The sequence below is a fragment of the Octopus bimaculoides genome, chromosome 17 (genome assembly GCF_001194135.2).
Source record: "Octopus bimaculoides isolate UCB-OBI-ISO-001 chromosome 17, ASM119413v2, whole genome shotgun sequence".
NCBI lineage: Eukaryota > Metazoa > Mollusca > Cephalopoda > Octopoda > Octopodidae > Octopus > Octopus bimaculoides.
Window position 1 is genome coordinate 31,893,862 of NC_068997.1, and position 15,116 is coordinate 31,908,977.

The 15,116-nt window shown below is 36.4% G+C and overlaps 1 protein-coding gene across 1 annotated transcript in view; it reads right to left on the reverse strand.

The window, feature by feature from the left end:
* The window catches only part of LOC128249716 (uncharacterized), a 113,915-nt gene that overhangs the window by 82,605 nt on the left and 16,194 nt on the right, over positions 1–15,116 (reverse strand). Inside the window, exons 3-5 of the mRNA XM_052974148.1 lie at positions 12,891–13,060; positions 6,325–6,518; positions 2,617–2,742 (exon numbers count right to left, since the gene is read on the reverse strand). Of these exons, the coding sequence (XP_052830108.1) occupies positions 2,617–2,742; positions 6,325–6,518; positions 12,891–13,060 (490 nt within the window). The remainder of the gene's footprint in view (positions 1–2,616; positions 2,743–6,324; positions 6,519–12,890; positions 13,061–15,116) is intronic.

The window sequence follows — 15,116 nt, forward strand, 5'->3', positions numbered from 1 at the left end:
TATATATATATATATATATATATGCTTGTGTCTTTGTGTCTGTGTTTGTTCCTTGCCACCACTTGAGAACTGACAATGGTGTATTTACATCCTGTAACTCAGCAGTTTGGCAAAATGACTGATAGAATAAGTACCAGGCTTTAAAAAAATAAGTACTGGGTTTGATTCATTCAACTAAAATCCTTCATGACAGAATCCCAGCATGGCCACAGTCTAATGACTGAAAAAAGTAAAAGATAAAAGAAATAATTTAACTTTTAAAAATTAAGTTTTGTGTTAGAGGATTTATCTTGTCTGAAAATAACTAAACAAAAATGCTATGACACTTTGTCATGTAAACTAATCAACAGTTTGAACAAACTAAAATAATTCTAAATTTTTTAAAATGACAGTAATGCTTCAACGATTGTTATAGAAATATAACCAATTCTCTTGGAGAGATGAGCTCAGAAGATAGAAAACACATCCAAACACATTTATATGCAAACAGATGCATATCTGCCATGGGAAAAGGGTTAGGAAAGTGAAATTTATATGGAGTAAGTTTACATTAAGGAGTAGAACATTTATAAACATAATTAAGGGATCAGCAAACAGTTGCTTCACCACATACCGAAGTTCAGAAATAGCAGCTAAAATGCTGAGACTCCATTAAGGAAGGAGTAGAACATATAATTTCCTGTAATTCAGATTGCCTCATGGTCCCAGCAGACAAAATAGAAGAAGCATTGCCCGGGAGGATGGCAATGGAGATGCACTGGAACAGCCACTCTGACGCACATGGCTCACACTTGCAGATAGCCATCTCCACCACAATAGTGGTGAACAGAGATACAGTCCAGGGTCCTAAAACACTGGAAGACTCAACTGCCACATGCTTGACCATAAACCTGTCAGAGAGTGACTGATACTTTGACAGTTTGCTTTTCTTAGCCTGACAAGCAGCAGAGCCTGAGTTGGTAGCTGAAAACACCAAGTTGCCACTGGAGGTGTCGTAGCATGTGGCATCCCAGATGAGGAGTCTACCACCACAGAACAGGAAAATTGTCATAGAAGCTAGAATATCCCTCTGACAAGGTTATTGAATTAATATCACTAAAAAAAAAAAATAGAAATCCATCTTTATATCTGTAACTGCCACAACAAGAATTATATTTATTTACATATATAAAAAAAAAAATTAAATATTTAATTACAAATATCAGTGAAGGCACATAGCTCAGTGGTAAGAGCATCAGACTCACAATCATGAGATAGTGAGTTTGATTCCTGGACTGGGCTGTGTTGTGTTCCTGAACAAGACATTTTATTTCACATTGCTCAAGTTCACTCAGCTGTAGAAATGAGTTGCCAAGTCACTGGTGCCAAGCTGTATCGCCCTTCGCCCGTCCCTTGGATAACATTGGTAGCATGGAGAGGGGAGGCTGGTATGCATGAGTGACTGCTGGTCTTCCATAAACAACCTTGCTCAGACTTGTGCCTGGGAGGGGAACTTTCACGGTGCAATCCCATGGTCATTCATGACCAAAAGGGGTCTTTACCCTTTGACATATATCAGCATCATCAGCTTCATCATAATCAGTTTAACTTTTCCATGTTTACACGGGTCAGACAGAATTCACTGAGGCAGATGTTCTATGGTTGGATACCTTTTCTGCTATCAATCCTCATCATCTGTTTCCAATCAAGGTAATATTTTCCATTAGAAAGGCTGTCAGCTGACAGAATCGTTAGCATGATGAGCAAAATGCATCACAGCATTTCCTCTGTCTCTTCATTCTGACTTCAAATTCCACCAAGGTTGACTTTGCCTTTGATCTTTTTGTAGTCAATGAAATAAATACCAGTTGAACGCTGGGGGTCAATGTAATCAACTTACCCTCTCCCCTGAACTTGCTGGCCTCCTGCCAAAATTTGAAACCAATATTTCTGAGGAAAGACTGGAAACAAAGAACATCACTTGTATGAAGCTGATGCTCATATATTATCAACACATGATGCCAGACAAAGGTACATGCACACACACACATACGACAGGCTTTAGTCAGTCCGGTATATAGTAGAAGACAAACTCCCAAGATGTTTTGCAGTGGGACTAAGCCCAAGCCGACATGGTTTGGAAATCTGCCCCTATAATGTGTACACACACACACACACACACACACACACACACACACACACACACACAACACACAATTGCTTTTGAAAAGGCAGCAAAATGAGACATATAAGTGTAGACTTAAGAAATTGTAAGAATATGCCTTCAGGGCATTTATCAGCTTCAGTATGGATGTATCCCCATATTAAATTCCTAAATAGCATCCATATTCCTTGCAACTGAACTTCGTGCCATGTAAAAAGCACTGGTGATGGTGCCACATAAAAAAGTTCCCAACATGTTCTATAAAATGGTTGGCATTAGGAAGGGCCTCCAGCCTCTGACCTTGCCAGTTTTTGTCAAGTTGTCTAACCCACGGTAACAGGGAAAACAGACGTTAAATGTTGTTGTTGTTGATGATGATGATGATGATGATGATGATGATGATGATGATGATGATAAGGATGATGATGATGATTTTCTAGCAGGTGCTGCAAAAATATGATATCTTCATTTACCTTAGTTTCTGAAATCCAAGAAATTAGTGTTGACTCCAAGAGATATTTCATTGCTGGATATCTTTGTGAGTTTATAACTGCAGGATCCAAGAGCTCTGTCAATGGCTGAACCAACACTATTTCTCCCTAAAATTAGAGATATCAATCAAAATAAATACCTCAGTTTTCATTGATATCTTCTCTAATCAATTTCAACACACAAACATGTATTGCTAATCAATACACAAACATGTATATATTCTTTTATTCTCTAACTGATATCAGTCATATCAATCTAAATGCTTATTATAATCTGGTACAACTTTAAAAGTCTTTATTTGTCAATATGTGTGTGTGTGTGTGTGTGCGCGCAGCACTGGGTTAACCATTAAGCAAAATAAGCATGTGCTTAGAGCATCAAGGGAAGGGGGGAAACCACAGAAATGGTAAATGGTTTACAGCATAAAAATTCCCTTAAACTTGCCAAAGTAATATTCGATGTGGTTTTATATGATTGGAAATCTAATTTCAAAGTGTTCATAGTGTGAAACTAAAACATTAATTTTCATATTTCTGTTGTTTTTGTTTCATTTTGAAAAATTCTTATAGTTTATTATTATTTATATTTTGAATTACATAAGGGAGCAGCAAAATCTATTTTAAGTGCTTAGGACCTCTATGGCTCTTAATCCAGCCCTGAGTGTATGTATGGCCTTTGGTCTTACAAACTTCATTTGATGAATGAAGGATTACGACAGTGCTTTCATCTATAATATTACAAATCCTGAGACAATTATAGAATATATTAGTTCCAAAATATAGAATATGCAGGTATAATGCAAATACTTCACAGAGTGACAATCATGCTCTACATAGTTATGGGCTTCACTTTGGCAAGGCATAGTACCTATTCAGGCACCCTACCAGGATAAGGTGAAGTCATGGGCCTACAGCATGGTGAATTGTGAATAGGTAGCATAAAAGCTCAAATGAGCCAACATTGCTTCTTACATTGATGTTGAGCTGAGGAATCCTAGATTATCAAGTTCCACCAAGAAAGTAACTGCAACTCATCCATAGGAATGGCATCCATGGGTGGGGGGCATCCATGGTTGTGTTATCAGCTAATGAAAGAGTTACTATCACTCAAGCTTCCCAGTTCAAATCCATAATAATGGAATTAGATGGCAATGGAGAGTCGTGGGGTACCATAAAAGCAGCAGAAAAGTTCCAAACCTAAGTAAATCACAAATAGTGATTCTCCTCAAAAATATGTGACATTACATTCTTCGTCAGTTATAAAAAAAAAATTGGATTTTGTTTACATAGCTACTTCAGATCAGCTATAAAAGAGAAGTGAAATATAACTTTTTAATAACTTTTTAGAAGAAGGATGCCACTTATGCCTTTTTGAATGCTTGCAGTGCCTAAGAGATTGGTGAGAAGTCTACTCTGATTGGAGACCTTGACTAAATGCTTGCAATAAAGAGTACCCAGTTAAGGGCACGCTAGGACAGGGTGGTGGTGTTAAACATTTTGTTACCATATTTCTGTTGAAATATTCTACCTTTATTTCAACTGTTTTAAAAAATATGAAGAATTCATGAAAATGACTTTGCCAATATTAAGTTGGTGTTTGGAACATAAATTGGCAAGGAATTTTGGCAAAAAGTTTAAACTTAGATCCACTTTCAATTAGAAAATTTGTATCATAGAAGCAAGGGCAATATCAGGTGGTTTGATACCAAAAGGCTTAAACTGAGTGGTGGATTAAGTCAACCACCCAAGATCAAGAATAATCTGACTCCCAGAAGGATTCCACACAGTTTCTGTCACCATGATTTGGTCAACAGACTTGTGGAAGACAATGCTTACCTAAGCATTGTCTTGAGCTCAATTCCATTGCATGGAATTGAACTCAAAATCATGTAGTTATGAAACTAACTTCATAACTACACAGCTATGCCTGTGCAATATGGTGATCATAATTGTCTCAAGTACATCTGTCATGACAGTGAAGTGAAATAACCGCATTTACATGTGCAGATCACCAGCAAATATGACATTTGAGAAGAATAAAAATTTCAAAAATTAATTCCCAGAAAAGAAACTATTTTGTTTTTTAATAAATGATAAACCAGCTTTACAGGTTTATGAGTTTCAAGTTTTATCAAACTGTTTATCATTGATTTTATCACAGTGACAGAACTGAATTACTTTCCTTTATATATGCACAATGTAAGAGACATTATCATGTCTGAGACCAAATGCTATAATGTATTTGGTCACATACCTTTACATTCAGAGTTCAATTCCTTCTCAAGCTGACCATGTCAATAAAATAAATCATAAATAAAGTACTATCCTTGAACACAGATATTCCATAAGGGTCATATTCTTATGATTGAACCAGAAATACAATGAAAGAATACTAAAATATATTCTAGTCTTCATTTTTAACAAAAGTCACCTGTACTTGTGTAGAAACATATTTATCAACTCTTGTAGTTTTCAAAATTATACTAATACATAAATATTTTTCTGGATAACAACTTTTCTCCAATAGTCTTTCTCAGCTAAATTGTTTGATTCCAATATTTTACAATAATCCAATTAAATATATGTATTAGTACAACAAGAATTCCATCATAGCCATTAATTTTAACTTGTAACTTAGTTTGAACCAGTAACTCTAAAATACATCTATTTTTTTTCCCCTGAGTTTCACAAGTCTGATTACTACATGTATTCTGTCATCACCCTATGACATATTTGGTTGTTAAAATAATTATTTTGTCGGAATATGTTTGGTACGATAGAGTGAAATGTGTTTTAGTTTTCTTATGGAGACTGAATTCTTTTAGAGGAAGTTAGATGAGAATTTTGTCAGTCAAACTTTTCCAAGTATATTGAAAATGGCTTAACCTGTTCACATTCCAGTCCAAATGTTCTACTTCTTTTATGGTCAAAATGCCTGGAACTAGCTCTTTGCACCTACCCCCAATGTCATTCTAATAATAAACAGTCACATCATTAAAATCTTGTAGCTATGAGATAATGCACAATTAATTTTTTAAAAGGTGCAAATAAATGTAAATAGGTGCAGGCACGGTCATGTGGTAAGAAGTTTGCTTCCCAACCACATGTTTCTAGGTTCAGTCCCACTGTGTGGCACCTTGGGCAAGTGTCTTCTACTATAGCCCCAAGTTGACCAAAGCCTGATGAGTGGATTTGATAGATGAAAACTGAAAGAAACCCATCGTGTGTGTGTGTGTGTGTGTGCGTGTGTGTGTGTGTGTGCGTGTATGTGTGTGTGTGCGTGTGTGTGTGTGTGTGTGGTGTCCCTCACCCCTGCTTGACAACTTGACAGCTAGTGTTGGTGTGCTTACATCCCTGTAACTTAGCAGTTCAGCAAAATAGACCAATAGAATAAGTATCAAGCTTAAAAAAAAAAATAAGTCCCAGGGTCAATTTGTTTGATTAAAACCTTTCATAGCAGTGCTGCAGCATGGCCACAGTTAAATGACAGAAGCAAGTAAAAAAAAAGTAAAAGAAATAAGCATTACATCTGACAGAATAATCTGAATGCTAAAAGGTTAAAATGATTCAAAACAATAAATGTTTCTAGAATCAGAGTTAAATAGTAATTGCAATAACTGAAATCTGGATACAGTGCCAACACAACAAAACTTCCTTCCCCTAGTACCAACCATTTTAAAATATATTTACTTTAGCCATTTTGTCTGCAACTTCAACAGAATAGAATAAACTGTGCAGAACATTGAGTATTTTGTTGCTTTCATGGTTTGTTGTCTTTGAAAGAACTATATTATTGCAGATGAAAGGTAGAAATATTTCTTTGATTTCCAAATATAGGTGCTCCATTGGAATAGGAAGACATTCAAAATACAGGATTTCATCATCTGTGAAAAATATATATATTGTTTTAAAATATCTAAGAAATATGTTATTAATGACAGAAGAAATATTAGTTCAAAATAATAATTGGTAAATCATACTTAAAGCAGATACATCATTGGAACCCTTTTAAACTGTGTTATTTTTCTCAAGTAAGCATCTCCTGTACACATATTGTGTTAAAAAAACACAAAAAACACTGCTGGACAATTTTTGCTACTGACACATTTCTGTTTTCTAAAATACTATATGTCTATAAGAGATGCTTTTTCAATATGAATATTGCATTTTAGATGTCCTCCAACAATGTCTACTTTAACCCTTTAGCATTTAAACTGGTCATATTCAACCCCAAATGTTCAAACTAGCCAGATCCAGCCTCCTACACCCATCCAACAATGTCATTCTAAAAATAAACAATCACACCATCAAAATCTCAAAGCTGTGAGTTAATGCATGATTAATTCAAACAATGTGAATAAATAAACATTACATTCAAGAGAGAAAGAGTTAAGCATGATACAAAGATGACTATGTAAGGAATGTTTCATTGAGGCTGGAGTTTCTGTATTATAATAGATGTATAGTATACTGCTAAACAAATTTGGTTTGTTATTCAATTAAAATGTTATCAGAATGTACAAAACTAAATGTAAAATTGAGATATGAAGTCAAAGTACATTTCATAACAAAGAATACTAGTTCAATTACAAGAATACAAAATCAATTACCAATACCTGTTGTCAAGCAGTGGAGGAAGAACACATACACAGACACACCCATACACATACATATACATATGTACACAGACACATACACAGATATAGATTCAGCTGTTTTCCACACAGTTTCCATCTATCAAATTCACTCCAATGGCATAGATTGGGTCAAGGTTGCAAGAAGACAGTGGGATTGAACCAAAAATCACATGGTTGCAAAATGAACTTAACCACACAGCTATGCCTGCACCTATAAGATAGAAATTGATTGGCAGAGGTGGGATTTGAACCCATACTTCAGTCTGTAATCTGTGGTCATGCACCATCATTTCTATACATATAACAAAATAACAAATAATATTTTTCAAGATTCTCAAACATTATAAATTTATTAAAGCCTTAAATTATATATTTTTTTTTTTACATTCTGAGTTCAAATCTTGTCAAGGTCATCTTTGCCTCTCATCCTTCTAGAGTCAATAAAATAAAGCACCAATCAACTACGAGAGTTGGTTTAATCAACTACCCACTCCCCATAAACATGTGTCCTTGTACCTATGTCAGAAATTCTAATTGTGAATTATTATTATTATGAAATATGTTTAGAAATAACTCCCAAAGTAGTATCGGATATTGTTGTACTTTGGGATGGCCATTTATTTATTTATTTATTTATTTATTTTGCCAAATAAACACACGCACTAATATATTCATTCTTCACTCATTTATTACTGTTCTTATTCTGACATGTTCATTGTCCGGAAATCTTTTGTCACACATCTGTGACCTCCTCAGCAACACTTTCCATCTTTGTGTGTGCTCTTGCTCTGCATATTCCATTCTGTTCTACTGTGATGTGTATCCTTATATGCATATGCGTCTGTATTTACATGTGTGTGTGTACATGTGTGTGTATGTGTGTGTGTGATTGTTCTTAGTAGCAATATGACCCTCTCCCCAGCATCATCCCCTACTCCATTTCTGCTACTGCTGCCCTCGAATCTGACTATGTACCATTCTTGTAACTTTATTTTATGTGCATAAAAGTTTGTGAATATTTTAATCTGATGATATCCAGCCAAAATATTCTGCCTCTATTATGTTCAAACTGGCCAGATCCAACATCTCTCACCTGTCCTACAATGTCATTGTAAAAATAAACAATCACATCATTGAAATCTTGAAGCCACAAGCTATATCTTTTATCACTTATCTTTTATTTGCTTCACTCATTAAGCTGTGGCCATGCTGAAGCACTGCCTTGGGGAATTTTAGTTGAACTAATCAATCCCAGTACTTTTTTAAGCCTAGTACTTATTCTATCAGTCTCTTTGTTGAACTGCTAAATTATATGGATGTAAACACACAAACACTAATTGTCAAGTGGTGGTGGGGGACAAACATAGATACACACATGTTGATATATATATATATATATATATACAGATATAGATATATACACCTATATATGACAGGTTTCTCTCAGTTTCCATCTACCAAATCCACTCACAAGGCTTTGGTCGACCCGAGGCTATAGTAGAAGACACTTGCTCAAGGTACCATGCATTGGGAGTGAACCTAGAACCATATGGCAGGAAAGCCTGTGCCTATGATATTCTTTTATTCTTTTACTTGTTTCAGTCATTTGACTGCGGCCATGCTGGAGCACCGCCTTTAGTTGAGTAAATCTACCCCAGGACTTAGTTGAACTAATCAATCCCAGTACTTTTTTAAGCCTAGTACTTATTCTATCAGTCTCTTTTGCCGAACCGCTAAGTTATGGAGATGTAAACACACCAGCATCGGTTGTCAAGCAATGTTAGGGGGACAAAAACACACACACACACACACATGTATATATATATATATATACGACGAGCTTCTTTCAGTTTCCATTTACCAAATCCACTCACAAGGCTTTGGTTGGCCCGAGGCTATAGTAGAAGACACTTGCCCAAAGTGCCACGCAGTGGGACTGAACCCGGAACCATGTGGCTGGTAAGCAAGCTACTTACCACACGGCCACTCCTACATCTGTGCATGATCAATTTAAAACAATATGTTGAAATAAGCATCACATTTCGCAGAATAATCTGAATGCTAAAGGATTAAAGGGGATTCATGATTAACAACTAAATGATCCTAATTTCAGTTCGTATTAGAATATCTTGCTTACCTAATCCCAATATTCCTTTGATCAAGCATATGATTATGCTTGAGCTCAAAGTTAATCAAAATTAAGATAAGCCATTTACTGACAAGGATTAACAGGATCAGAGTCATGCTACTTTACATTATGATGCAAGTTTACATATTCAATTTCACATGCACAATATGAAGTATTTCACATGTTGTGTGGTACAATGCATAGTTAGCAGAGGAAAACATTTATTCTTTTCTTGCAGTAGCAGTGATGGAGTTTCAGAAACGATAGGATGATACACAAAATACATTGTAGCATATAATTATGCTTCTTTATAATCTGAAAGCAAATTCTCTGATGGTCAACATGATTTTTCATCAACTTTGTTACGTTGATAAATGAGTAGAAAGTTTATATATGAGTATGGTGTTAATAGCACTTTGTAGCAAAGTGTTTATGCTTTTTTTCTTTTTTTTGTTCTTGTCTTTGGTCAGTAAGTGTTATTTCCTATTTGTTTCTATCTAGAAATCAAAGGAAATGTCTACTATTCCTTTCAGATTTTGCTTTTGTTACCTGAACATCAATGTTTTGAAACTTACCTATCTTCAATTACATTTCAGACTGATTCAGTGATGAGTTGCTGAAGCAGAAATATTATAGCAAATATTCTGCTCAATACTACAGATTTGCTTGTCAGTTGCTTGACCTTAACCACTTAGTGGCTGACAATACATGCATCTCTGATCATGAGCAGGAGTAGTGGGGGAGCATCATAGCCATGTAATGAGAGGGATCCCCTGGAGTTTGAATTAATGTGACAAAAGCAAAACTTAAAAGAAATATTAACGATTTTTCATGTTTTCTTGAGTTAAGCAAATAGGAAGTAACTGTTGCTACCCAAGGACAAAAAATCGTGTTACTCAGTGTAATGACTAAGGGCTGATGAATGTGAATGGGGTTGATAAATGAGTATAGACTGAAGAGGATATGCGAATAAAAGAGGATAGATTTGATAAATGGGTGTTGAGATTGGTAAATGAGTACTTATTCATACAGAGTATGAGATTTGTAAATAAGTATGATGTTGGCAAATGAGCATGAGGTTGGTGAATGAATGTGAACAGATATGGTAAATGAATGTAGGGTTGATAAATGAATGTGAGAGTGATGAATGAATATAAGAATGATGAGTAGTGAGGTGAGAAATGAGTAAGAGGTTTATATGTGAGTATTGGCATGATAAATAAATGTGGGATTGATAAGTGAGAACAAGGTTGATAGTGAAAATGCATGCCTTTCACACTGCTGCAATCCACTCAGCTGGCAAAAATGATTAGTACCTGTAATTCAAAGGGCCAGTCTTTGAATTCTGTGTCACACTGAATCTTCCTGAGAATTACATTAAGGGTATGCCTGTCTGTGGAGTGCTCAACCACTTGTACATTAATTTCACAAGCAGGCTGTTCCATTTATCAGATCAACTGGAATCCTCACTGTCACAACCAATGGAGTGCCAGTTTTTTAAAAAATAAGGTTGATAAATGAGTACCAAGTTGACGAGTAAGGGGTTGATAAAATCAAATGCTTACAGTATTTATTGGGACCTTCCATATAAATAATGCGGTTTTTTAATATTTCTTTTATTTTTCAAAATTAAGATAAAGTTCTTTTTTAATCTAATGTATACTCTCCTTCATTTTCTTCAATGCTCTTCCATCTATCTGGTAGACTTGCAAGGCCCTTCTTCCAAAATTCATTTGTCTATGATGAAAAGTACTCCTCCAGTACTCTTCTGACCTCATCTACAGAATTCATATTTTTCTGTCCAAATGATCTTGAAGACTGCAGAATAAATGATAATCAGATGATGCAATGTCCAGCAAATATGGTGGGTGGGGCATCATTTCCCATTAAAACTACTCCAGCCTTTGGAAAGTCATCCTCGCTGTATGTCACCAAGCATTATTTTGATGGAAGAACACCTTTCGTCTTGAAACCAAAGATGGTAGTTTTTTCTTCTACCACTGACTTAAGCCATTTAAGCTGCTCGAAGTAGATCTTCTTTGTTATTGCTTGGTTTGGCTTTAAAAGTTCAAAGTGGACTAAACCATTCATATCCCACCAAACAGATAACACCTTACGTGGGTGAAGACCTTCTTAGCCTGGGGTGCCAGTGTTTCTCCTTTCCCTATCCACTGTCTTCAGCACTTGACATTTTTCATGAGACATGACAGCAAAGAAGAGCACACATTCACTCTCTGTGCGTGAATAGACCTGGAAAGTTTGTGAGGAACCCATTGACCCAATTTGCTGACTTTTCCAATGTTGATGAATAGTTGAATGGCCAAATCCAAGCTCCTCTGCTTGTTCCTCAACAGTTATGGGATTTTGTTCCACCAGGGTTTGCAACATGTCCTCATCAAGCTCTACAGATCTTCCAGTACAAGGCTCATCCTCTAAGCTGTAGTTTTTGACTCAGAATTTCTGGAACCACCGTTGACACTGGCTTACGCTTATTGTCCGATCTCCATATACTATATTAATGTTCCTCACAATTTCCATTGCACTGTTGCCTTTTTTGAACTCCTAAAGCAAAATATGCTGAATATGTTCCTTTGTCACTTCCATTAAAGCTTTGAAAAAATATTAAAATCGAACTGCACTCTTTAAAACTTGTACTAAGTATAAGAACAAGTTAAAATTACTACCTGCTTTTATAGCAAGTTGATGCAGGTAGTTTATCCCACACCTCTCCGACTTTTAGTTCATGCAATTGAAAAAAAACACGTTATTTATGGGATGACTCAATATTTACAGCACTTAATGTTCTGAGTTCAAATCTTGTTGAGGTCAACTCTGCCTTTCCACCCCCAGATGACAGGAGTGAGATCAATGAAATAAATTATCAGTTGATTAATTAACTTATAAAACATCCTTGATGCGAATGGAATTATATTAAAAAATCCAAAGTACAAAAAATATACTGGAATCAAGTTGAATTTTTATTTTTTACTTGTTTCAGTCGTTGGACTGCAGCCAAACTGGTGTGCCATCTTGAAGGTTTTAGTCAAACAAATTGACCCGAGGACTTATTTTTTAAGGTTAGTACTTACTCTATCAGTGTTTTTTGTTGAACTGCTGGTTGTTAAGCAGTGGAGGGAGAGAGAGAGATAGAGAGAGAGAGAGAGACAGAGAGAGAGAGACAGAGAGAGAGAGAGAGAAAAGACATGCTTCTTTCAATTTCTCTTTATCAAATCCTCTCATACGGCTTTGGTCAGTTTGGAGCAATAGCAGAAAACATTTGCCCAAAGAACCATTCAGTGGGACTGAACCTAGGATTGTGTGGTTGGGAGGCAAACGTCTCACCATGCAGCCAAGCTAATGCATCCACACAGCCATGCTTTTTGCACAAATTCTTGATGTTGTTGTGCCAATGTAAGAAATTGTTGTTATCAAACCTCACATCAGTCCAGTAACATTTCCTCAACAGTAACAATATAACAGGATCTACTTACCAATATTATTTGGTGTGATAATCCAGTGTTGCTGTCTTTTAAGAAAGAATAATGATTTTGTATACAATGCTGATGGTGGTTGGAGAGCAGCGTGAAGGGTTCCAGTATTCTTGGTGAAGATGCACAGTTGAGTGTTGTGTTCTTTTCTCAAGAATTCAAGCAGAATTCTTCTATACAAATTTATGAAACATAATTATGACAATTAAAATTAATATAATCAAGAAAGGAAAGGTAGACAGACATCATCTTTTCTGATTAAATGATTAACAAATATAAAATTTTAGTAAATTCTTATAAAAAGTCATTCAAACTGCTAGAAATTCCAGCCAAATCTTATCTAAAAATGAAAGCATATATTGAATAATGTAATACGAGTTATATTAATCCTGAATAAAAGTGGAATGATCATAGCTAGAACCCTTTAGTCATAGGTCCACATTATAATGGTTTCACCAGAAGTAAATAACACGCACTACATTTCTATAATCACAGCAATAGGAAACAGTGCCATTCATAACATCACACCTACAGGATACACTACAATTATATTTACAGTATTTGTCTATTAGAGTACAGACATTTTCATTCCAGGCCTTGATAATTATATCTGGATAGTTTGCCTCATCAGACTGGAGAGAAATGTTGAGATTGTAGCTAGGTTGCTGCCCTATACCCTGCTTGCTGCATCAGTCTGTCTACATAGATAGGCAGCCATCAGTTTCAAAAGACCATGGATCTGCACCTGGAGAATTTTGTCGGCTGCTGATGATAGTGCCGCATTTGCTGTGGCTGTACAGGCCCATATGGAAGTGGCAGTCTTGCAGTTGAAAAAGCACCCCCTCTCTTTTTCTACAGATATATGGAGAGCTTACTTTCATCATCATCATCATCATTTAATGTCCGCTTTCCATGCTAGCATGGGTTGGATGATTTGACTGAGGACTGGGGAACCAGATGGCTACACCAGGCTCCAATCTGATCTGGCAAAGTTTCTACAGCTGGATGCCCTTCCTAACGCCAACCACTCCGAGAGTGTAGTGGGTGCTTTTACGTGCCACTGACACGAAGGCCAGTCAGGCGGTACTGGCATCGGCCACACTCAAAATGGTGTAGTTTATGTGCCACCTGCACAGGAGCCAGTCCAACGGCACTGGCAACAATCTCACTCGAATGTCTTTTCACGTGCTACCGGCACAAGTGCCAGGAAGGTAATGCTGGTAACGATCACGCTCAAATGGTGCTATTTACGTGCCACCGGTACAGAAGCCAGACAGCTGCTCTGGCAACAATCACGCTCGAACAGTGCTCTTAGCGCTCCACTGGTACAGGTGCCATCACTCAAAACCGGATATGTGCATCAGAATGACTTCTGAGTAATTGTTTAAAACAACTTGAATATATTTGATTTTGATTGGAAGACTAAGATTCGCCTACTCTCTATATGGCATCTATCCCAGTTTGGCTGAACAAAATTTCATGTGTGCAAAGCCAGCAGCTTGTAGATTGTGTTTTAATGGTTATTATGAAATTGACCAAATATGCACTTTTATTGGGTTTGAAAGTAAGCTTCTTATATATATATATATATATATATATATATATATATATGTGTGTGTGTGTGTGTGTGTGTGTGTGTGTGTGTGTGTGTGTGTGTGTGTATACATACACACACACACACACACATCATGTAGATTATGGCTGGGAAATAACAGTTTACTGAAATTAGCTGCCCTCAGCTTCAACCACAGCCTCAAGACAGCTCCCAAAACTAGCAAATGTGTTCCTCACTATGTCTGTGGGAAGATCTTCAAACACTTCCTTCATCTTGGCCATCAGTTTGGCCTTGATGTTGCAGGTAGAGCAGTTAGTGTCTTTCTCAACCACACCTCACAAATAGTCCATAGGATTACAATCGGAGGAATTAGGAAGCCAGAAAGTAGGGCTGGTGAAGTTGTAGAAATTCTCCAACAATTACCTCTAACTCTTGAATGCAGTATATGCCAGTAGGTTTGCAAATCCAACGGAGGCCTCAAAAGACATCTTAAGATCCACAAAGATCAGAACTTATCTGCAGGTCTTGGTGGTCCAAATCAGAGGTGCAATTTATGTGGGTGCTTTTTCAGAACATTGTCTGGTTTAAAAAGCCACCTCAGACACCATAATGGTGCTAAGGTGTAGCTACAGGGGGTGGACAAACTCTGTATATGGAGTAGGCGACCACCTTAT